Source organism: Siniperca chuatsi, linkage group LG3, assembly GCF_020085105.1.
Source record: "Siniperca chuatsi isolate FFG_IHB_CAS linkage group LG3, ASM2008510v1, whole genome shotgun sequence".
Classification (NCBI taxonomy): domain Eukaryota; kingdom Metazoa; phylum Chordata; class Actinopteri; order Centrarchiformes; family Sinipercidae; genus Siniperca; species Siniperca chuatsi.
In genome coordinates, this window is record NC_058044.1 from 15,686,145 (window position 1) to 15,710,356 (window position 24,212).

At 42.3% G+C, this 24,212-nt stretch overlaps 1 protein-coding gene across 4 annotated transcripts; it reads right to left on the reverse strand.

The window, feature by feature from the left end:
• Positions 1-1,189: 1,189 nt before the first annotated feature.
• fam184b (family with sequence similarity 184 member B) lies at positions 1,190-24,079 on the reverse strand. Of its 4 annotated transcripts, none has more exons than XM_044191076.1 (18): positions 23,462-24,079; positions 18,108-18,296; positions 15,997-16,671; positions 15,239-15,374; positions 14,622-14,773; positions 13,689-14,222; positions 12,826-12,933; positions 12,411-12,709; positions 11,387-11,531; positions 9,711-9,830; positions 9,346-9,475; positions 8,895-9,025; positions 8,424-8,539; positions 6,916-7,272; positions 6,670-6,796; positions 5,272-5,379; positions 3,772-4,169; positions 1,190-1,821 (listed from the first exon to the last, which is right to left on the reverse strand). In XM_044191076.1, exons 1-18 carry the CDS (start codon positions 23,609-23,611, stop codon positions 1,749-1,751), a joined length of 3,948 nt encoding a protein of 1,315 aa, XP_044047011.1. In that variant the 5' UTR covers positions 23,612-24,079; the 3' UTR covers positions 1,190-1,748. The 4 variants fall into 4 exon arrangements, 3 of the variants coding, with proteins under 3 accessions (XP_044047011.1, XP_044047010.1, XP_044047012.1); XM_044191075.1 differs by having other exon boundaries at positions 9,346-9,478; positions 23,462-24,078; XM_044191077.1 differs by having other exon boundaries at positions 6,670-6,784; positions 9,346-9,478; positions 23,462-24,077.
• Positions 24,080-24,212: the final 133 nt, after the last annotated feature.

Consider the following 24,212-nt stretch of genomic DNA (forward strand, 5'->3'; position numbering starts at 1 on the left):
AATTGGAAGAACAGGGAAGGGCATGTGTGGACGTATGAGACTCCAGATAAATTGTAATTGTAGCCTAATGTAGAGTTTGGATCATTTCCATGCAAACCTCCTGTTATGGTGGCACCTCTGATATTTTTTTCAAAATATGGATGAACTAAATTTCATGAAATACACCCTTCCCTTGGGATCAATTAAGTTTCTCATCTTAGGGTTGAGCGATATGATGACATATAAATCGTGAGACAATATAAATGCATCAACCATCAGATTTTGTAATACTGTTTATCCTGTGTTGTATAAGACCATTGTGGACAATGTAGCAAATCAATGTGCAGGATGGAGATTAGAACATGAACAATAAATCTGCAATATGTCAGCAGATATTAGCGTATTGCAGATCAGTATTGGTGTAGACCAATAAGAAAGATCTGACTATTGGTCAATTTATCATTGGGATTTTTAAACTGAAATATCTATTCATATCAGCATCAGTCTGCCACAATGGTAATGATTTTGATATGATTTTGCATCAGTTTGATGATGTATTTCAATTGATGAATTAGCCAAAAACAGACATTCCCAACTGGTTATTTTATCAGTAAACAGTTTCTTAATTGATCTTAGCAGAAAATGCACTATATCACGAAATGTATCAAAATTGTGATAAAATCCCATATACCATGATTGAACATTTATCATATCCATATCTCCCAACTCTAATGTAAAGCATTTTTAAAGGACTGAATTATCCAGTATTTCACAAGGGGGAAAAAAGCAAAATTAAAAAAATCATAATTTTGTGTTAACAGGAGTAAAAAATTCTTTCCAATACCTTTATTAACTAGTGACCACTCAGATTTTTCTTAGGACCCCCAAGTTGGGAACCTCTGCCTCTAAGACACTGACAATGTAATAGCAACGTCATTTCCTGTCAGCTCTGTACTGCATACTATCTAATAAAGGCCAACATGCAGCATGTGAACACTACTGCTTTTCTAGCATTGTATGATAAGTCTGTGTAAAAGGTGGTGCCAATTCTAGGGGCCAAGCAATGGTACCTGTTGCATGTCTGAGGGCCCTGAGAATCCAAAGAAATATTCTGATGGCTCAGAATTTAAGGCTATGTCCCTGTGACAAGTCATTCAGAAAATTGGATGGTTCTCCCCCCTTGTTACACCAGTATACAAAGAAGAAGCACTTACAAAAAGAAAATATTTTATTCAATTTGTTCTTTAAGATTATCATACATTTTTGCATTGAAACAAGCTTCATTTTGGTATGGTGAGTCGCGTGTGTCCGTTTTGACGAGGATCTTGATTGAATACGTCAAATGCTTCCATACTCGAAGAGACACTTGGTTGTTGATTTTCAGAAATGTACATTTGCTTGGAATAATCGTGTGATGAGATTAGAGCAAAGGTTGCATTTAAAAAAGGAAGACCGCTTTAAAAAAAAAAAGATATGGAGACATTTCAAACTATACAAACAAGATCCGGCAGGCCTATGTTCTGAGAAGAGGTCAGGCATGTGTTTGAGAAGCACTTTTTGGTTGAGCTTTGAGGCAATGTTTGAGATGGCCTTGCTGGTGATGAGCCCATACGTATGTCTGTTGATGTGTGTGTGTGTGTGTGTGTGTGTGTGTGTGTGTGGGAAGCAAACAGATGTGTATAAGAAGCAATGAACTGTATATGAGGAAATGTACTTGCAGCTGCTGTCTGTGTGTGTGTGTGTGTGTGTGTGTGTGTGTGTGTTTGTGCTCAGAAGGAGAAGTATTTGGTGAACCACTCCTGTTTTAGCCCCTCTGTCCCCCTCTGCTCCAGATACGAGCCCCTACAAAACAGAAGAAACACATAGACAGATTAAAAAAAAAAAATCCTAATTAATATATAATTATAATAACAATATAATAATAAACTTTATTTATACAGCACTTTTCAAAAACAAAGTTACGAAGTGCTTTACATGGTTGAACCAGGATTAAAACATTTCAGGACTGACGCAAATAAAATCAGGCAATCCAAATAATACAGAAATAAAATAAAATAAAAACCCCAACAATAAAGATAATTACTAATAATAAAACAGATATATGTTGGCAATCAAACAGAGTGCTAGAATTAATAAAAGGCTTTTTTGAAAAAATACGTTTTGAGAAGTGATTTGAAAGATGTCAGAAAGCCTCAGATCCTCGGGCAGAGCTGAGGGGCTCTGACTGCACAAGCCTGGTCAGGCTGAGGTTCAGAGCATTTTGTTTATTTTGAAACAAGTGAAAAACTGAGGGGAAAACGCACACCTATTACTCAGATGCATTTATTTCAACTTATAAAGATCGATATTTCAGCAAACTGCCTTCTTCAGGATAGGACACCACAGTCACCTGACTGGCATTTATACTAAGATAGGTGCTTCAAATCAGGCCAATCCAAAGAAGAGCTGAACCCATTCAAATTTACATTCAAATTAAAAAAAAAAAATCCACAATAAAAATGTATCTACACAAATGATGCTTAATAAACAGTGGTGGAATGTAACTAAGTACATTTACTCAAGTACCATACTACAATTTTGAGGTACTTGTACTATTCCATTGTACTTGTATTTCCATTTTATGCTACTTTATACTTTTACTCCACTACATTTATTTGATAACTTAAGTTACTAGTTACTTTGCAGAATCATATTAAAAATCCAAAATGAAAAAAAAATCAACTAATAAATTACTATGTATTATTATAGGTTAAGATACCCAGCAGTATATAAAGCAAATAAAATTATCTCCACCTTTACCAGCTGCAACATTAAAGTGATGAACACATTAATGCATCAATAATTATAATCCAGTAGCATAATATACTGTATATGAATCTGAAATGGAACATTCTGCATGATGAGTGCTTTTATATTTGGCACTTTAAGTAAAGTTTGATGTTAATGCTTTTGTATTAGATTTTGAATGCAGGACTCTTACTTGTCGTATTTTTACACTGTAGTATTGCTACTTCTACTCAAGTAAAAGATCTGAAAACTTCTTCCACCACTGTCAAAAAACATACATGTATGTATGTGTATAGACCCGAACCCCCTCAGCCAGAGTGGCTACGGATACCAGTTCTGAAGTGGACTAAAGGACAGCACAGAAGCACTAATCATGGCAGCACAAAAACAGGCACTCAGTACAAGATCAATAGAGGCTGGGGTCTACCACACCAGACAGGACCCCAGGGCAGATGGTGCAAAGATGCCCCTGAGACAGTTCAGCACAACAGTAGCGTGTAAGATGCAGGCAGGAACAGTCTCTGTCCAGAAGAGTGCAGTCCTAGGAACAGCTAAGATACTGCGCAGAACCCTCAAACTCCCAGGACCCAAGCTTTAGGATGACACATACCACCCCACCCCATATATATATATATATATATATGTATTGTGATTTGTAATTTTTTATATAGTAGATTTATTTTTCATAAAGTGACTTGAAAGATATTTTGAATTAGTTTTGCTTTAATTAAATTAATTTGACCTTTAATATTGAATTGAAGCATTACTTTTGTGGATATATTGGATTTTGTGGTTTCTTTTTCTGTTTTGTGCTTGATTTCTTGAGGATGTGGACATATTTTCGGTTTCAGGTGACTGTGGTGTCCTATCCTGAAGAAGGCCGTTTGCTGAAATGTTGATCTTTATAAGTTGAAATAAATGCATCTGAGTTAAGAGTGTGCGGCTGTCCCGTTCCCTTCCTTTCAGATTTGTAACAACACGGCCAAGATATTAAAATGTTCATACCTGATTGATTGGGCCTGCAGGTGTGCATGCGGCTCCTGGCAGGAGGGCGACACATAGCGGATGCCCGTCTGCGGCGAGGGGCAGACGGGGAGCGGGGCGGTGGGCGCTGGGGTGGGAGGGATGCAGGAGGTCCGGGATCTGGTGGAGCGAGGGACGGAGGGGGAGGACTGTTGGCTGAGGGAGAGGGAGGTGTGCTTGTGTGGAAGAGAGGAGGTGGAGTAGTGGGGGGAGGTCTGAGGGTGGGAAGTGGACTGGTGGGGGAGGGTTGAGGAGGAGTGCTGATGGACGGAGGATGAGGAGGAAGACGATGAGGAGGAGTGGGGTAGGAAGATGCTCCTGTCGTAAGTACCGGCGCTGGGGATGCTGGTGGCACGCGTAGGAGACTCCACGCGCTTCCTCTGTTAGTAAAAACCAGCATAGTTTATATTTTGGTGTTACAATACTCAAATTAAAGTTTTTTCCACCATGAAATTACTATTATTTTCCCACTTAGATTAAGGCTAGCAGATTTGGTGTGTTCTCAGACTGCAGGTGATGCTGTATGGGAGGGTTGTTGAAAATGACGACTATTTGAAATATTTTGAGAAAACTGCATTTTTTTGCCTTTGAGGACATGTTACATATAATACTTTATATCACAAGTATCAAACAATCACCCACTGTAGGCTGTAAAACATTTGTACTTACCTTCTTTATGAAGAACAGCAGCTGTGGTCAGCTGGAATTCATCAGGTACAATATTATTCTCGAGAAGAAGTATCAAGTAAGTTACGCTGCAGGAGTGGTTTGTGGTGTTTTGATACGTTTTTTCCACTCTCAAAATTACCGCCATGAATCCAAGCTGACCACGACACCCATTAGCTGTCAAAAAATAAATTACAAATTGTTTAACATCAATCTTTCAAGTCTACAGAAGGTGGTTGTTTGATATTATAAACATTTTAGGGAGGAGTATCATTTCAAATATATTCAGTAAACAGCACACATGCTAATAATGCTTAGATTTACCAGCCCAGATGGTCTGTGATCACTTATCCATAACTGACACCAAAATGAATGTAGACACGTTAATGCTCACTGGATCCTGCGCTCAGTTGCAGCCTCAAATTATGATTAAGGCGGCTGAGGATGCTTTTAGTTTTTGATAAGAAAATATTTCTGAGTGGTATAAAATCTGGAGCTTATACAGTATATCTACATATGAAAAACCAATAAACTTCAAGTTACTTTTAGATTAATATCCAAAGTCAAAAATATGGTTTGAGATTACATCCTTAAACTTATTTTGTTTTGTAGGAACCACATTTTTATTCTTCGTATGTTTACTGGCCAAACTGAATGTAATTAAAAGCAGTGTGATACACAGAGCGAGCGCGTCTTTACAACAGACTGGTGATCTGTCGAGTGAGAAGCTGGCTCCAGCCCAGTGAGCGCTTCTGGCTGGAAGGAGGCTCGTTTTGATGAATATATTGTGTGCATGAGCAGAACAGACAAACTCACCCTCATGGTTGGTGTGACGCTCCCGGGGCGGAACTTGCTGTCACGAAGCTTGAGGGTGCTGTTGTCCCCGGCAACAGGAGGGTGGAGCTGCAGCTGATGCCTCTCTTCCTGGAGGGAAGGAGGATGAGGAAGGACTTACATTGGCTTTATTCACAGTTGGTGTTGTTGCTGTTGTATTAGCGTTGTGTCTGGAGGGTGTACTTGTTTGCTAAGCTGCCTCATGCCACACAGATGGCAGACACGGCACTCTGGCAGAGGACAAAAAATTTAATTTTCTCCTACGCATATATGACCACAGATGATTAATGAAGACACTGTTTCAATTTGATTTGGTTTAAGTGGTTATTCAAGTCATTAAATTTTTTGAAAAATGCCCGTTTACACAGCCAGTTTTACATAAACTCTTGGTCATAACACTCTTATTTGGCTCCAAGAATTTCTCAAATTCAACCTGTCAGGTCATTTTGCACCATGACAGTTTGTCCTAATTGGAGTTGGAGAAGCTTGTATTGCCAGTTTAGCAGGGTTCAATATATTTGTTTGATCTCAACTCAAGGTCCACCTACTCGCTAGTTCTGGAGCTTTTGACCGACTCGCACCGTTCTGAACTAGCTCCAATTTTTTCCAAAGACACAAAGGAGTTCAACAACAAAATTCCCTGTAGGGAATCAAACCGTTATACATTGCAGTTATATAGTATGCATCCTAACCACCAGGCAATCAGGAGACCCCTTAGCTCCACATGCATGAGATGTCCTAGAGCACCAACTGAGCAAACTAAATCTGCTCATGAGGACTGCATGATATGGTCGAAAGCTGCACAACAAGCAAGTAAGTGGACCTTGAGTGGAGATTGTTTTATCAACTTCTGTTTCCAAAGTCAAGCATGAACTGTTAAGATCATGACTGTTTGGCTTGTGAGACATTTAGCAAGAAACCTTTGAACAAAAATTATAAGCTGGGCACTGTAGTTTTGAGCGAACATAACTCAGACAGGAGTAAATAGTACATTTGTTGGGGACTATTTGTAGCCACAGATTTGGTGCTCTAGTGAGTATTTTCGGCAGCAGGAAGCTGTATGTGGGATCGACTCAAAATAAACTACATCGTCCAATTTCATCATAATGTAGGAACCCAGTGTGGTTCACTGATGTGTTTTTAGTCATTTTTGGACAAGAGAGGTCACTATGTGCCTCTATGGCTCTGAGGAATAAGATATGTCAGACTTTGACTACACAGACAATTCGATCATTTCATTGTTGGTTTTGGTCTACATAAAATATCAACAGAATAACTAGTGAGCAACTTTTGGAGTCATCAGAGGAGCAGCTCCACAGGCAGTCTGTTAATGTGTGTGTGTGTGTGTGTGTGTGTGTGTGTGTGTGTGCGCGCTCTCACCACTAATCGTTTGATAAGCTGGTCTCTCTCGGACAGTCTCTCCTGAAGTCTCCCCAACTGCTGGTCGTCACATCGAGGCTCCCTCCTCCTACACCGCTCCTCTCGCTCACGCAGCCTGCAGTTAAATCATATACACAAACACACAGCACTTTTTCTCTCACACCCGTCCTGATGTTCTCTCAGTGTTTCAGCCAGATTATATTCATTTTAAACTACTGTATTTCCACGTGTCTATCCTCTACTCACTCGTTCTCCAAGGCCACTATGCGAGCCTGCAGGTGCGTCTGGGCGCTGCTGTACTCAGAGACCAAACTCTGCATCTCCCTCTTGTGCTCCCTCCTGATCTCCTCCACCTCCTCTCTCCTCTTCTCCTCCTCCCGTTCCTTCTTCTTCTCCTCGTCCACCTCCTCTTCCTTTACGTCCTCCTCTTTCCTCTCCTCCCAGTGTTTCTGTGACTCCTCCAGTTTCTCCATCTCCACCCTCAGTTTCTCCACTTCCTCCTTCAGACGTTGTGCTTCTTCTTCCAGCTGGGCGTCTTTCTTCTTCTGCAATTCTGCACTTTCCTCTGCTTTCTCGTCAGCTTCAGGATTCTCCTGTACTGACCTGGGAAGGGACAGTAGATACAAGAAGAAGAATGGAAATAATGAAAGTGGCATGGTTAATACAATAAAACAATTAGGAGGCATCCTGAAAGTGGCTGAATCATCGCTGATGGAAATATCACTGCTAATTTAGCCTGCTTATTACTGTACTACATATCATTTCTGAGTAGCATTTACTGTAGTGGCTCATATACACCAGTAATTAATAAAGCTCAAAATCCAAACTATACACAGAGGCAGAGCATATGTGCAATATATTTTTGTCATATACTGCAGTGAACCTCTTCTTTTCCCCAACCCGTCTTTAAGGAATAGTTCTACATTTTGGGAAATTCACTTGAGTAGTTCGATTCCAGCCTCATGTCTGTACGCTAAATATGACGCTACAGCCAGGAGACAGTTAGCTTACCTTAACCTACCAACACCTCTAAAGCTCACTAATTAACACATTATGGCCGGGTCCCAAACATAACCCCAGTAAATATAATGTGTTAATTAGTGAGTTTTAGAGGTGTTGGTAGGTATATTTTGTTACTTTGCACAGAGCCCGGCTAGCTGTTTCCCCTTGTTTCCACTCATTGTGTTAAGCTAAGCTAACCGGCTGCTGGCTGTAGCTTCATATTTACTGTACAGACACACAAGCGTTTCCCAAAATGTCAAACTATTCCTTTAAGTTACTGATTCCAATTAGGTATGCAACTTGGTAGTTGGTCATTAGTTTTTGTCCTAACTCCAAGGATATTAGAGCTGAAACGATTAGTCAATTAATCGATTAGTAAATCGACAGAAAATGAATGGCAGCTATTTTGATAATCGATTAATCATTTCAGCCATTTTTCAAGCAAAAATGCGAAACATTCACAATTTCCTTCTTCTTAAATGTGAGGTTTATATATTTTTCTTTGTCATATATGATAGTACACCGAATATCTTTGGTTTTGGACTGTTGATTGGATGAAACAATCAACCTGAGTATGTCCTCCATGGCTTAGGGACACTGTGATGATTTTACACTATTTTCTGACATTTAATTGAGAAAACATATCAGCAGATTAATATAATAATGATTATATTAATAATGAAAATAAGCATTAGTTGCAGCCCTGAAGGATATCAGTAATGCCTAAATAATGAGCCCACTTCTTTCCTTACCTTTCCTTTAATTGCTTCTTCAGTGCTACATTTTCTCTCTGCAGCTCCAGCATGGCACAGCGACTCTCATCCAGCTGTCGCTCAAACACCTGATACTGGTTCTGCTGCTTCAGGTCCTTCACACACACACACACACACACACACACACACACACACACACACACACACACACACACACACACACACATACAAGCATGGATACAGAAGATACACATAATCAATATCTGCATTCATTCTAAGATTCAGAATTCAGTTTTTAAAATGGTTAGTGCGGCTGTAGACAGTAATGTGCTGTGTTGACTTAATCCCAGAACCACGGAGGATTTTACTCATGTGAACAATAATGGCTGTAATTTGCTTGTGTGTGCACATATACTGTATGTGTATTTGTTTGTTTGTGTGTGTGTGTGTACAGACAAAGAGACATGTGTGTTCATCCCAGTGGGACTAATATGTGTGTGTATGTGTTACCTGTTGCAGAGCCATCATCTGTGTGTGTGCCTGTAGTTGAGCCTGTAGGTCTTCTATCTGCTGCATGTGTCGCTGGGTCATCTGTCTGCTCCACTCTGTGTGCTGCTGGGTCAACTCTGCACGCTGCTTATCTGATATCACACACACACAACCACATACAGGAAAACTAAATCAATTTGGCCCACTGTTACAGGTACCCTTCTGCTGTTGCCATGGTGAAGTGTATCCATGGCAATAGCAACTTCACTGTTGAATTTATAATCTCAATGTGTATTTTGCTCTGTGTGTATGTGTGTGTGTGTGTGTGTTTGTGTGTGCGCACTTGCTCATGTGTCCATGCAGCTGTGTACGTGTTATACAAGATATGTTACCGTCTATGTGTGCTTATGCTAATGCTCATGCCTGAATGTGTTTATGTGTACATGTGTACATGTGTGCATGTGTGCGATACCTAGCTCCAGGTGGTGCATTGTCTGTAGCCTGTTCCTCTCAGACAGCACATCTTCTTTCGCCTGTCTCTCCAACGCTTGCAGAGCCATGGCGTGACTGTGTCTCTCCTCAGCTGAAGACTGGGTTTGGGGCTCCTCCAACACATTAACACACATGTTGTCCTTTTACAACAGCTGCACAAACAGCTTTACACTACAGATATACTGTTACATGGATAAATGAACACACTCAATGAATAACATTACGTTGCCTCCTCACTGCAGCGCTTTCATCAAAGCTGCTCAATTATTCATCACAGAGAAAACCTATGAAAGAGAGTACAAATGATTTTTGAAAATGTGTGTGCATACAGGCGTGTGCGTGTACCTGCAGCAGCTCCCTCAGTTTCTTGTTGATCTCCTTGGTGTCTTGGACCTCTTTCCTCAGCCTGTCAATTTCGGGGTTGCCATGGCAATCATCTCCCGGATCCGTCTTCTTTTTCTCCGCCTGCATCGGTGAGAAATCGCGAGCGAAAGGATTTTAAGTGCTCTGCGCCGTCAAAGTAATCCTGAGATGATGAATTTGCAGCAAGCGTTAAATTAAATGGCGATGTCGCTTTTGTTTAAGAATTTGCAGATGCAGACAGCTTTCTTAAAATAAATAAATAAAACAGACTTCATTGTGCACTCACAAACAGGCTTATGGAACTAATTAAAAGAGTACTCCAGCAATTTAATATTGCATTCCCATAAAGTTGGGGAATAGACAAATTGATGCAACTGAGGAGGAAATATCCACACTTTTAGTCTCAGTGTGGCTTAAGCTTCTAAAACACTGGATCCCTCATCATGCAGCTCGATAAAGTATTACATTACACCCTTCCTGCCTGGTAACCACCCACATCTTTCAAACTCCACATACCAGTTTGTAACGCAGGCTTTCTGTTAAAATGTATAATCTCCAAGCCAAAGCTGAGACACCCAGGTGACATCATCAGGGTTATTTTCTCAGACTTGTCAAAGCTCCCTCAGAGCCACAGAGGTCATTATACACAAGGGTGTGAAAAAGTGTTTGCACCCTTCCTGATTTCTTATTTTTTTGCATGTTTGTCACACTTAAATGTTTCAGATCATCAAACACATTTAAATATTAGTCAAAGATAACACAAGTAAACACAAAGTGCAGTTTTTAAATTAAGTTGTTATTATTAAGGGAAAACAAAATCCAAACCTACATGGCCTTGTGTGAAAAAGCGATTGCCCCTCCTATTAAAACATAACTTAACTGTGGTTTATCACACCTGAGTTCAATTTCTCTAGCCACACCCAGGCCTGATTACTGCCACACATGTTCTCAATCAAGAAATCACTTAAAGAGGACCTGCCTGACAAAGTGAAGTAGACCAAAAGGTCTTCAAAAGCTAGACATCATGCCGAGATCCAAAGAAATTCAGGAACAAATGAGAAAGAAAGTAGTTGAGATCTATCAGAATGGAAAAGGTTATAAAGCCATTTCTAAAGGTTTGGGACTCCAGCGAACCACAGTGAGAGCCATTATCCACAAATGGCGAAAATGTGGAACAGTGGTGAACCTTCCCAGGAGTGGCCAGCCGACCAAAATTACCCCAAGAGCGCAGCGACGACTCATCCAAGAGGTCACAAAAGACCCCACAACAACATCCAAAGAACTGCAGGCCTCACTTGCCTCAGTTAAGGTCAGTGTTCATGACTCCACCACAAGAAAGAGACTGGGCAAAATTGATTAAATGAGAAAATCAATCAATGATGGAAAGAATCGTTAGCTGCAGTCTACGACTCACCAACAAGTCCATCAAGCTGGATAACTTTTTTCACTTGCTTTTAAAAAAAGTGGCTTTCAATACTAGTCTAGATTAGTTCCAGACATCCATCTCTCTTTTCAGAAATTCAAGAAAAATATGAAAAGTAAACAAAATGGCTGATTATCAGGCTATCATTAGATGCCTATAGTGAAAATCAGCATGGCTGAAGGTTCTGAGGACAAGGATCGCAGACGGTTACTGGCAGTTTGTGAAGGAGACTCACCTGCTCCTCGCTCAGTTGACTCTGCAGCTCAGATATCTGGGTCTGCATCTCCTGCTCTCTATTCTGCCATCTCTGTTCGCTCTCAGCAACAGCAGCATTCATCTCTATCCTGAACTCTGCTCTGAGACGATCCTCACACTCTGCCCTGGAGGCATGCAGCAGGACAAGAAGTGAGGCAGTTAACCTTCATGCAAAATGTACTATTTATTTCTTCTTGCTACACTCTTCTGGGTTAAAGTGTCTTATTTGGTTGTGCTTCTAACTTATTTTAAGAGGAGCTTTAGTACAGCTGATTATTTCTTACTTTTCTTAATAACTTTATTTCATAAACGCTCATATAAGCGCAAACCTGGTTTTCTTTGTCATATTGAGAGATTAGAAATTCCCTGGTTGTATTTCTGGAGCAGAAACCTGTATACTTTTAGCTAACAGGTTTTGTAAATGTGTGCCGTTGCATGGAAAAGACTTCAGAACAGAAAAGTAACGACATGTTGAGGGGTACTATTGTTAGACAAACGCATTATTGTTCTCTATTCAACAACAATTATGTTATTGAAAACTGCATGTAAACTGGTATTTTAGAGTAATTAAACACAATTTAAATAAAAGTAATGTGCTGTTTTCAATAGTCGATATATATATAATGAAAAAGAAGCTGCTAGATATGTAGAATCACTATATGAGACAGGACAGACTAATTGGTTTTCTGAAAACCATTACGGCTAATGTTTATTTGGATTGTGATATTGATTTGTGATATCGTTTGTAGCATCATGTATCGTTTTTATTGCTGCAGCTAATTTCTTGTCATGTTTTGTTCTGGTAAAACACATTACATGTCAGTAGAGCTCATTCAAATGAAACTGAATCGAATTGAAGAGAGGAAAAGATGCCATGGCTCAACTCAACTTTGATCTTCTCCTGTGATCTTTTAACAGGAGGGCAGGGAGGTGATTACAAGCAGAGTCAAGACTTTGTCATGTAAGCCTAAGTACTTCTGGCAGGTTGGTGTTTATTCTGCTACCTGATCCGGTCCTCAGTGTGCCGCTGGCCCTGATCTAGAAGACTCCTCTCTGTGTTCAGTCGGCTCTGTTCCAGGACTTTCTCCTCCAGCCGGTGTTTGTCAGCTCTCAGGGACGCGATCTCTCTCTGCTGCCTGTCGCGATGCCTCTCTGCCTCCTCCTGCATCCGAGCCAGTCGACTCCGAGTGTGATGAAGCTCTTCCTCCAGACGAGAGCACTGTGGTCCACATGAGCGTGCTGCTTCAGGGGCCCCCTTTTCTTTCTTGTCTTGCCGTTGGATGACTGACTCCAGCCTACAGATCTGAGAGCACAGAAACTTTTCACTTTCACTTTGCATATTACAAGTGTTATAACTGATATCTGATATATTTTATCTGGTTAAAATACACACTCAACTAGTGTAATTTGACCTCTGACCTCATTGGTAGCATCTCTCAGTTTTGTCCTCAGCTCCTCTGTTTCCTTCTCCAGCCCGTTGCGTAGCTCCTCACCGGTTCTCCTCTCTTCTTCCAAATGCGCACACACCTTCCAAGAAAATTCATCCTCATCAAAACCATTATTACATTAATAGCCGATCTTCTGTAGCCCTTTAACCCAACCATATTATCATCTCCTTATTAGTAAGCCTAATTAATAATTAGTCACGATGAAGTGCACATTACAAGAAGGCTCAAAGGGCAGGCAATTATGTGATAAAATCTCTTTATATTTCTACATTTACACTGAGTTCAAAAAAGTATTCATACTCTCGTAGAGCTAACAGGGGGTGGGGACCCTTCAAGGTTCACCAGATGATTAACAGCACAGCAGATCAGACAAAAAACATTTATGCTACACAAAATTGTTTCAGAATTGTTCAGCTAGAGCTTGGCTGGAGAATCCTGTTTTCTGTGTATGTTTAAGAGAGTTTTTAACAGAGAACATTTGCATCACACAGACTCAGAGGGAAAGCATTACTGTTGCAGCTATGTGACAGGATGAAAGAGAAAATGATTTTTCCAGTGGTTCATCCTTGTATCCAAAATAATCAAATCCAAAGTCTGACTGAAACTGAAACTAAAATAATTAAGCTTATGTGAGCTGGCTGCCACAGCTGAGTAACAGGCTATTTTTAAATTTCAGATATATATGTCAGTCCAAATGCCCTGACAAAAAGGGAAGAACTATCCCAGCTTTAGTTTAAAAATATGGTCATGTGTGAGCAGTACTTCACTGATCTGTGAGATATAAAGTTACTATATCTAGTAGTGGTTACTAGTGGTGTGCAGACAGATGCTGACCTCTTGGTTGGTCTTCTTTTCTGAGCTCAGAGCTTCTTGGACGCTGTGAAGTTCGGCTGCGTGCCTCCTCATCACCTCCTCTATTGCCTTCCGCACCTGCTCCTTCAACCGTTTCCTGTCCTCCTCAGCCTTCTCCACCAATCTCTTCTTCTCCTCTTCCAGCTTCTGCTGCACGTTGGCTCTCTCCGCCTCGACCTGTTCAATGCTCTTGTCCAACTGCGAACGAACACGAACCCTCTCAACCTCCAGTTCCTTCCGCAGCCGGTCCACCTCTTCCTCCTTTTCTCTCCTCAGACGTTCTCTGATCTCTTCCAGCGCTCCCTTCTCCTCCTCTCTGTCTCTGCGCAGTCTGTTTCTGTCCTTCTCGAACTGATCCTTTTCTTGTTCTCTTTCCTTCTGTAGGTTTTCTCTCTCTTTTTCTATCTCCTTCTGCAGTTTGTCCCTCTCATCATCTGCATGTTTTTGGATGCGACGCAGCTCCTCTGTCTGGGCTCTCACCATCTCAGAACGCAAACTGGACAGGGCCTCAGCATGCTATGCACACACACAACATGCACTCAGTGGCCACTTTATTAGGTACACCTGTACAATCTAATGCAATTCAATGCAACAGCTCAGCCATAAACTCTACCTTTATGAAGTTTATAATGTTCAGTTTTTTGTCATATTGTCAGAGATGTGGAAATTCAATTATATGTTTTAGCACTGAGGTCATAGTTAAAGGTGGTGTTGTACTGGACTACATTATATACAACACCAGTGCAACACCACCGCTTTTATCATAGGCATCATAAAAGTAGACTTTATGGCAGAACAGTTGTATTGGATTGCATTAGATTATACAGGTGTACCTAATAAAGTGGACACTGAGTGTAATATTTAATATATATGCACATGTAACTGCACTTTATTTACTTTGTGTGTGTGTTTTACCTGGCGTATCTGACGGGCGTGGTCACTGTTTCGGCCGCTGCTCTGTAGTTCCAGCTCTCTGTTCCTGCTCTGCAGACGGCTCACCTGGCTCCTCAGTTCCTCCACTTCAGCACACACACACACCTCACAGCCTCCGCGGTTCAGCAGCTCCTCTGATACACGCACAGAGAACACACACCAAATAAACACCCAAGTGAGCACAAGCGCACACACACACAGACACGCTCACACAAACATGCCCGAGCATGTATTGATTGATTATGCATAATAGAAGCAGAATGGACTAACAGCAGACCAATACTGGATGAGGAAGAGCCTAAAACAAAAATCATTCTCATGCAATAAATAAAATTCAGGGCGTTTTTGCTGACTGGGTATGATGACACTTTGATGAAACTGTTAATCTTTGTGGAGAATGAATAATGTGCGTTTATCGCATTTTCTGTATATATTATAGTTTCGTGAGGCGAAAACTTAATTAACGCTGAGTCAGAATGAATAATAGAATTGCACTGAGCTCAGATGATTTTCGCCGATGTGAGCGTTCTCCAGCAGACAGGTGAGAAGACAGGTGGACAGGCAGACACAGACTGTGAGAGGCAGACTGAACCGACTACCTGCTCTGCTCTGCAGCTCGTCTTCCTGCAGCAGCAGCCTCTCCTTGGCGACCGCAAGCTCCTCCTCTGCCCGTTTAGCCATGCCCTCGGCCTCGGACACACGCCTCCGATCCAGCTCTAGCTCCTCCTCAAGGTCCTGGGGGGAGGCACAAAGGACGGGGAGGGGTTGAGTAAGAAGGGTGATGCAGAGGAGTATTGTAGGTTGACAAAGAGCACAGGGGAATAGAAAAGGGGAAAAAATGATGAAAAGATGAGGGAGAGAGAGAAGCCGGCAGCAAATTTGACACAGATAAGGAAGAAGGAAAGAAAGAACACAAGTCAGAGAGACAGGGAGGACGATAGCAAAAAAATGGGATGAAATGTGGTGAGTCAGGGAGCTATCTCGCCCCAGCTGTGAGCCTTTAATGGTCTGCTGTGAGGGCTTACGTCAGCTCTGTGCCAGCCCTCATAGGGCTTCTTAATGCTCATCCACGAGGTGGTAATGGTGGTGGTGCAGTGAATCTATCCTGCTCAAACTACTCATTAGCAGTTGGCAGTGGGAATAGCACTCAGGGAGGGCAGCCCCCTCTTTCTCCTCTCTCTCTCTCTGCTTCCACCTCACTCCCTCCTTTCCCATCAACACGATCATTAGCTGGGTGCATCAGAGACAGGAAGCTGCAACATTTCAGTTTCCTTTCACCTCCCTTTTCGCAGCATTGGATTCCAGTTGTAGTATGAGTGGAAGGATTATGGGTGTGTGTGTGTGTTTGTGTGTGTACCTGTATTCGCTCTTGCAGCTTGACTGTGTTTCTCTTGCTCTCAGCCAACCTCTCCAGGTGACTTTCCACCTCCGCTTCAGCCCTCTTCACTCTTTCTCGTAGAGCGCTGTGCATTCCTTTCTTCTCCTCTTCTTCCCTCTCTTCCCACCTCCGCCGCTCCTCCCTCCACTCTGCCTCCATCTTCTTCCTCATTTCTTCTTTCTCCTCGTTTAGATTGTTTATCTTTTGCTCCCATCGCTCGCTCTCGTCTTTCACAGCTCGCCTCCTCTCCTCCTCTGCTCGATCCCTCTCCTCCTTCAGTGCCTTTACCTCCTCTAAGAGTGCTTTTACTCTTTCCAAGTCCTCCCGCACCTCTGTTTGTCTCTCTTCCTCCTCTTTCTTTTTCACCTCATCTTCTCTCTGTCTCTGCTCCTCTTTGCTCTGCCTCTCCTTGTCAGCTGCTTTCTGTAGCTCCTCACATTTGGCATCCAGCTCCTGGATCTGCTCCCCGGCCTTCTCCAGTTCTTTGCTCAACCGCAGGCTCTCCTCCTGGGCATCACTGATCTGGGCCTTGGCCTCCTGGAGCTCTTCCTCTGCAGCCTGTAGCCTCTCCTCAAACTCTTTTCTCAGCTCCGCCTCAGTTTCACGCTCCCTCTCCCCCGCCTGGATGCGGAAGCACTCAAAGTCTGCCTGCACCTAGAGGCAAAAAGGATAACATGTTACTCACTGCACTTACATATAAAGTCACTGGCCACTGAGTATATGTCTCGTCGCGAAGACACTCTGGAAACCTTTCAGATGCTCCATGCTAACATGCTAACATCCTACAGTTCATTTTGTGGTGTCAAATTCTTACTGCATATATCCTGTACCATTTCATCTCAAAGGTGTTTGGTTGTGTTGGGATCTAGGAACTGTGCAGATCACTGGAGTGATCAGTGGGGACAGTGTGTAAGCAAAACATTTGAAAAAGGCAAAAAAGGCTGTATCCATAAAGGCCAATTAGCTAGTGTTGTGACATTCAAACAATACTCAGTATGTGGCAAAACAATTGCGTTTTTCCAAATTCTAAACCTCAGCTTGTCACAAAAGTAACCAGGATTCATAAGTAAGTTAACTAGCAATGAATTGTATTTAATTAATTGGAAGTGTACCGATTCAACCCTGTCTCCATTGGAAGTTCTTTCTGGGATTTCATTTGGAAACTTCTTGGAAATAATTAGAAAATGATTTAGAAGTCACAACCCATGAAATAAAGCATTACTAACATTTTCTCTAACAAGTCTATTACTTTCTTTATCTGGACAACTCTGAGTGTATTATTGTGCTCATAGCATGGCCACTTGCTGCAAAATAAAGACAAATGTAATGGTTGCCTGCAAAAGATTTATATTGTGTTATGTTATAATATTAATCCAGACAGAACGGTGGTTAAACTGTTGACTGGAACTATGTTTGAGGTTTGTTGATATATAATTTTTAAGAAACAATACTTTCTGTAAACACAGCATATGACTTGACTATGTTCAACTCCACAGTCTAGTTTTAATCTTATTGTATTCTCATAGTATTTGCATCGCTAAGATTGTGCTTCCACCTCTGGCCCCCAAAATTCACTCATGTGTGTCTGGACCCGGTTTCACAAAAATGAAGCCCATAGGGGGGAGTTGTTAAACTGCTTTCGTGTAGGGATGTATTTGCTGGTAGGTCTTTACACTCCTGTGATAACATGCTCCTGAATTGGCAGCAAAAAATGTCCAACATCTAAAACAGGACAACATATCACGACAAACAAACCAGACAGATGAGCATGGCCACACATTCAAAATAAAAGTTTAAGGTCCATATTCATTTTGTATCTCTTTAGTTAAGATGCATCCTTTTTCCAAATAGCTCACAAGAAATTCATGTGGGTATTTATGATTCATGTTGATGTCTTAAACTGAGTGAGCTATCTGAACAAGGTTGACTGTTGTAGGTCACGTGAGGGACAGGCTTGATTTGCTGCTCGCGCTGGGAGTTTACACATTAAATTACAGCAATACAACATGCCCTTGAATGAGGTCAGTTTATCTCATAATCAGGAGGGTAAGAGTGCACCCATACACTGTAACACACACACACACACACACCTGGGCTCCAACTCTCTGCTGCTCATCCAGAGACTCCTGCAGCTCGAGGAGGCGTGTCCTCAGCGCTGACCCCTCCCCTTCATGACACGTCTCCATCAGGATGCGGTGCAGCTCCTGGTGGTGAGCGTGGCTCAAGGCCTGCAGGGCCGCCTCCTGCTCCTCATTCTTCATGTTCAGAGAATAAATCACCTGGAGAGTGTCAACAACAGGCAGGGAGAGATTTAACGATTGTTTACATTTCTGCCCTAAATATGTGAATTTTGTAAAAAAAAAAAAAAAATTATATAGAAATGTATCTTGTTCATCATCTCTTTTTTCTTTGCAGCTAAACAGGAACTGATCACCACCACTCCACTCGACTGACACTTGATTATGGTCATATCTCATTACTGATGTGCCTTCTACAGGCTGATCACATATTTGTTTTATGTTTATTAATGACTCTTGTTCATCATTGTGTTTTGTATTCTTGGTTCGGCCTGCCATGTTTCCGGTGGACATAATTTGTATATTTGTATATAAGTCCATTTGGGGTTTTCTTCATGATTGTTTTAGTTTTTAGGGTTTTCTTGTCCCCCGGGTCAAGTGACTGAGGAAAAAGTGTTTTTGTTTTTCCTATTTTAGGAAATAACTGCAGAATAATTTAAAGCTGAAACAGCCAGTCATTCTTGAGCTTAAGCTGACGTTGAAATATTTCATTCCAAACTGAGTACTAGATTTTTCCCCTCTGATAAGAAAAGATTGGCCTATAAGCCTCCTTATATGATTTTATTCAGTGTTTTACTTTCCCTTTTCTTCTACGTGACCGACAGGATTTAAATCTGTATATTATTGTTTGGTGACAGTTTTCAACTCTTAGGTTTATGTCAGTGTTCCTTTCTTGACCAAGTCTTCTTTGCAAAAAAAAAAAGCTTCAGCTCAGCTTCATTTGAGCTGACCTGGTTTCAGTTTACATCCTCATTGATTCAGATGATTCACGCCGTGGGGTTGTTTCCTCTAAATTAATTTAACGGGGGTCCATCACAAACAGCAGGAAAACTGACACCAATACTGTCACAGACATTGTGGAGCCAATATTTAGAGCTGGCAGCTTTATGATGACAAATATCAAACTGACACTGACTGACATGGAAACACAAAAATCCCCAAACAAATAATAGAGGTTAAACAGCAACACTGACAAGACTGTGTGTATCTACTATAAACAAAGTCCTGTGAGTTAATATAGTCCAGTCATTGCGGCTTCATACAGTGATTCTCCTGCCTGCCAGCATATGTGGAGTCTCTCCCGCTCTTCCTAATATAGACTGTGACTAACACCTGAAATATGGCCTGTTTCGCCCCACTATTCACTTTACCCTCTACGCCATGTCTACAGTGTCATCATCTGCTCCCACTGACTCTGATGTCTCACTTACCCACTAGCAGAGGTGTGTGTGTTTGTGTGTGTGCTTGTGGGTATATGCAGGAGACATGGAGGCTCATATTTTACCCAGACGCCTCTCTGTCTGCAGCACACAGCTGGCACAGCACTACCGGACATTCCCTCTGTGTGCATGTCACCACCTCTCTCTTGCACACACATTTACATGGTCTCAACATTGTAAATCTCCATTAATCTATTATGTATTTCTTATAATTCAGCGACGGATATCGATGATGGATGTGGCATCTTCCCAAATCCTAATCACAAACCCTCCTCAGTCAAACACTGGCTATTCAGTCACATCATAGTGCATGAACTTTGGCTCACGAACTATAACTCATGACTCAGAGGCATGAAGGGGACTCTGAATCAAGGGCAGGCTCTGAGGGGGGTGTGTGTGCGTGCTGTTCTTGGCTGTCCTCAATGGCCAGTTTGAAAGTGAGAGCAAGGAGGAAAATATAGCAAGAGGACGACTTAGCAAGGGGCCTCCTGAAACTTGTTAAGATCTAAACCAGTGGTTCCCACACCTGGAGGTCGGGACCCCCTAAGGGGTTGCAAGATGCAAAATTATGTGGACACCCAAACATTACACCCATATGCGATTGTTGATCATTTTATTCCAAAACCACTGGCATTAATAATGCTATAACAGCTTACACTCTTCTGGGAAGGTTTTTCACATGACTTTGAAACTTGGCTGCAGAGATTTGTTCCCATTCAACCACAAGAGCATCATAGAGGAGCACTGATGCTCTTGCCACTGTTGCCACAAGTTGGGAACACATTATTGTCTAAAATAGAATTGCATGTTGTAGCATTAAGATTGGGAACCTCTGATTTCAGACATGTCATTATTTCTGCATTGTCACTTTATGGCAAATGAAGAGTTTTCTATCTTTATCTGAAAGCAATTGTATCTTTACACTGGTAAACTTAAAGGGAGACTAACATTTGAAAGAATAAATAACACACTCTTACTCTTGAAAAGTTGAAAAGAAAGCTCTTGTTCAACAGCCTCATTTGGTTTGGTTATGACCAGTAGGTTATGGTGGCTAATGTTAGCTTAAGTTAGCAAACTTTAGATAGATATGGCTGTGTAACTGACATGGATGAGTCAGTTCACTGACTTCATGACGCTTCTCTTACTGTTGCACTAAGTTTTAGCATTTACCATCACCTCGTAACGGCCACCTGTATCCACTCTTCAGCAAAAGTTACATGGACTTGCTTTAAGGTTAGCATAAACCACATCGCTGAAGTTAGCTTCTGACCTGCAGCGTTTAAGAGACAAGCAGCTGATTCTCTGTTTTTGCACCACTTATAGTTGAGAAAAAGTTTCTGTATCGTAGTAAAAGCCTTTACATTGTTTAAAGCCCATGTTCAGACTTGTGAAACCTTTATTTAAAAATTCCAGTGTAATAAGTTAGTGTCACACTTGAATTCATCTTTTTGGGTATAAAGACGCTTGGTATGGCAGCTCAGTCAGAGAGTGGTGAGAGCCTCTTGCTACTGTAAAGCCTGTCTCGAGATCCCCATATTGATCCTGCCAGTTGATAATGTTATTCATGTAGCCTCACAAGCCAGTGCCCGTGCTTATTGACAATAACTTCATAGTCATCAAAGCATGAAATTAATATTCTGTCTACAGTGTAAAGAAGAGCCGAGACGAGGCTGTTGAAACAGGAGTGAGATGTAGAGTGAATGGTTGGTGCACAGAGGAGAGGTAAGGCAAAGAGACAAGCAAGCATGCACACACTTTCTCTTACATCAGCCCCCCTCCCACACACACACACACATACCTCCACACAAATCAAAGAGGGTACCGGGTGTGCTGGATTACAAAGCAGGGAACATTGTGACAGTGTAAGCTAGATAAGTACAGGAAATCACATAGACAGAATTAGAGCTGCCAATCAAAAGTGTGGGTGTATATGTGCACACAAACACACACTTTAATATGCTACTGTTGATCTCTGTGAGTCACCTAAAGAGACTACTCTCTTCTCTGTATTCATGTGGGCGTGTGCATGTCTGTTCATGCACGAGCTTATGTGAACATTCACAACAGCTGGCCTGGTCAGCTCTTGCTTTCCTCCCATTGGCTTGTTCCGCCATGTAAACACACTCCGACGTGCTACTGGTTTATATTAAGCAGCACCCATTCAACCAGGACAGACCACTGTCACTGGCAGAGAGAGGGGAGGGGAGGACGATGAGGAGGGAAGGGGAGGGGAGCTGTGTGCACGGAGCTAAGTGTGGATGGGTGAGTGGAGGAGCGAGGGCCGACGTGAGGAGGTGTGTTAAGTACAAGTGCATGGCTATGTGTGCCTCCAGCCTCCATGTTCACAGAGACCAGGGCTTATTAAATATATAAGGTTACCACAGCTGACCCATTTCCCGCTTCCTTTCCTCTCCACACCCTGCCCCAAAACACTCAAATAAACCATGTGTCACATGCCCAGCATCCCAAAGCTCAGAGAAAATGCTTACATCAAATATCGGATTTGATGATTCTTATATTTCACCAGCGCTCCGGGTTTCGGATTTATTTACTGTGGTCATCAAAGAGCTAAACGCAGGCTGGCAGGGCTTGCATAAAGTTTCAAGAGAGAGAAAACAAGTGCAGGCTTCTTTTTCATTTGGATGGAAGGAGCAGAGGGGCATGAGAGGTAGAAGGACTAGGCTGGAAAATTTCCCTAACAAGCACAGACACAAGTGCTGACCCCTCATCTGTGTCATCTTTGTTTGCGTGTGTGTGTGTGAGTGTGTGTGTGTGTGTGTGTGTGTGTGTGTGTGTGTGTGTGTGTGTGTGTTTTGTGTGTGTTTGTCTGTGTGTATGACAAAGAAGCTTTCTGAACAACACACACGCAAATACAGCTGCAGCATGTATTGCATTGCACACATGTGTTCCTGGACACACACACACACCTACATACAGGCTACACACAGGTGAATCCATAAGGGAAGATGGGAACTGCACAGTCATCAGTAATTGTCATAGCTCAACAAGCGATGGGTCATGCCCTGCCTTTGTAAGCATTATTGTGCACCAGAGAGAGGGAGAATCCCCATGTAGCACTGCTTACTGTATGAAGAGCCAGAGCAGATACAACTACTGCTGCTGCTGCAGCTGTCAAGCATCCCTGCCTGCACAGGGATAAGTGTGCATGCACATGGAGGAAGATACACAGCATGATATGTTGGTGCTAGTAAAGAAATAATTATAATCATGACAAAAAGGTTACTGATTACTCAATTAATGCACTTTAATTCCACAAATCAACCTGGTTACAGCTTCTTCAATGTGGGTTTTACTGCTTTCATCTGTTTCATATCGCTGTTAATTGATTTTTTTTTTTTGTCTGTTGTTCAGACAAAGAAACATCATTTTGGGCTCTGGCATATGCTATGAGATGTGCAGTTCTTTTTTATTTTACATTTAACCGTCTGAACTGTAAATCGATGCATGACGAAAGATTATCCATAAATTACCTGATAATTACATCACTCTAAATTGCTGCCCCAATAGGCTTGGCTCTCAAATTGCTGAAGATATGCAGCCTGCACCTGAAGCTCCCAGTGATCGCTTATGTTTGATTACTGTGTCAGTCACGAAGACGAAAGAACCCCAATCATTATCCCAAGACATAATGATAATGATAGTGTCCATCGAAAATGCTGTTTAAGCACGTATGAGTTCATAGTGTATATTTCTGCAATATCTTATTTTTACTCTGCACTTCTCTCAGGTCCTATGGATCAATTTAATATTTCTTTAAGCATTTACATTTTGTGGTGATATATCTGTTGGTGTCTCTCTGATATGTCATCTATCACAGGATAATTACAGGTCAGCCATCAGATCATCCAATCCGCCTGACAGATTCAGTGACAGCGCGCCTCTCCCGGTGTCACCGGCAGGTCTTACCTTGGTGAGCTGAGCGATCTTCTTGCACATCTTGCTGTGCATCTGGTAGTCGTACAGCTCCTGCTCGATGTTCGGGAACTCTGCCGCAGTCCCGTTAACGGCGGAGCCCTGCCCGGGGGGCTGTGCAGCCTTACCGGCGCCTGAAGCCATAATGAACCCCCTCCCAAGGGAACTTTCCAGACCGGAGGATAGTCAGAAATGATCCTGCCGCCTCTCAGATCAAAATTCCCACCAAAATCGTATCAACTTTTTACTCGTGCATCTCATTCCTCTGTCGGTAGACCCACTCCCGTGAACAGCAGCTCGAGCGATTCGCTGGAAAACATTTGGCAGTAGATCGGCGGGGCTCTCCTCGTGCGTTCCGGTTGTTGCCCCCCCTCTCCCGCTATCCGCCCGGTGATCGCGGAGGTCACACGCTGGAAGTCCATCGGGGACGCGCTCGCGCCAACCGACCCTTCCCTGCTGTCAACAGATTTTATTTTATTTTATTTTTTTGCTTATTCTAAGAGGGAGCGCTCGAGGATGAAGGCATATAGTCCAACCACCTGTCTCGCGGCAGGGGCGGAGAGGGGAGTGTGTATCCTATGGAACATTACCGGAGACAGCTCGAGAAGCGCACTGCTGCAGTGCTGCCCCGCCCCTACCGGCGCTGCTGTATCAATGCCGATCGCCTTGTGGAGGGGAGGAGGGGGTTGGGGGGTCTCTGGGGTCTGGTCGTGTGATTTTACTCCATCAGTCAGATGCCATAAAC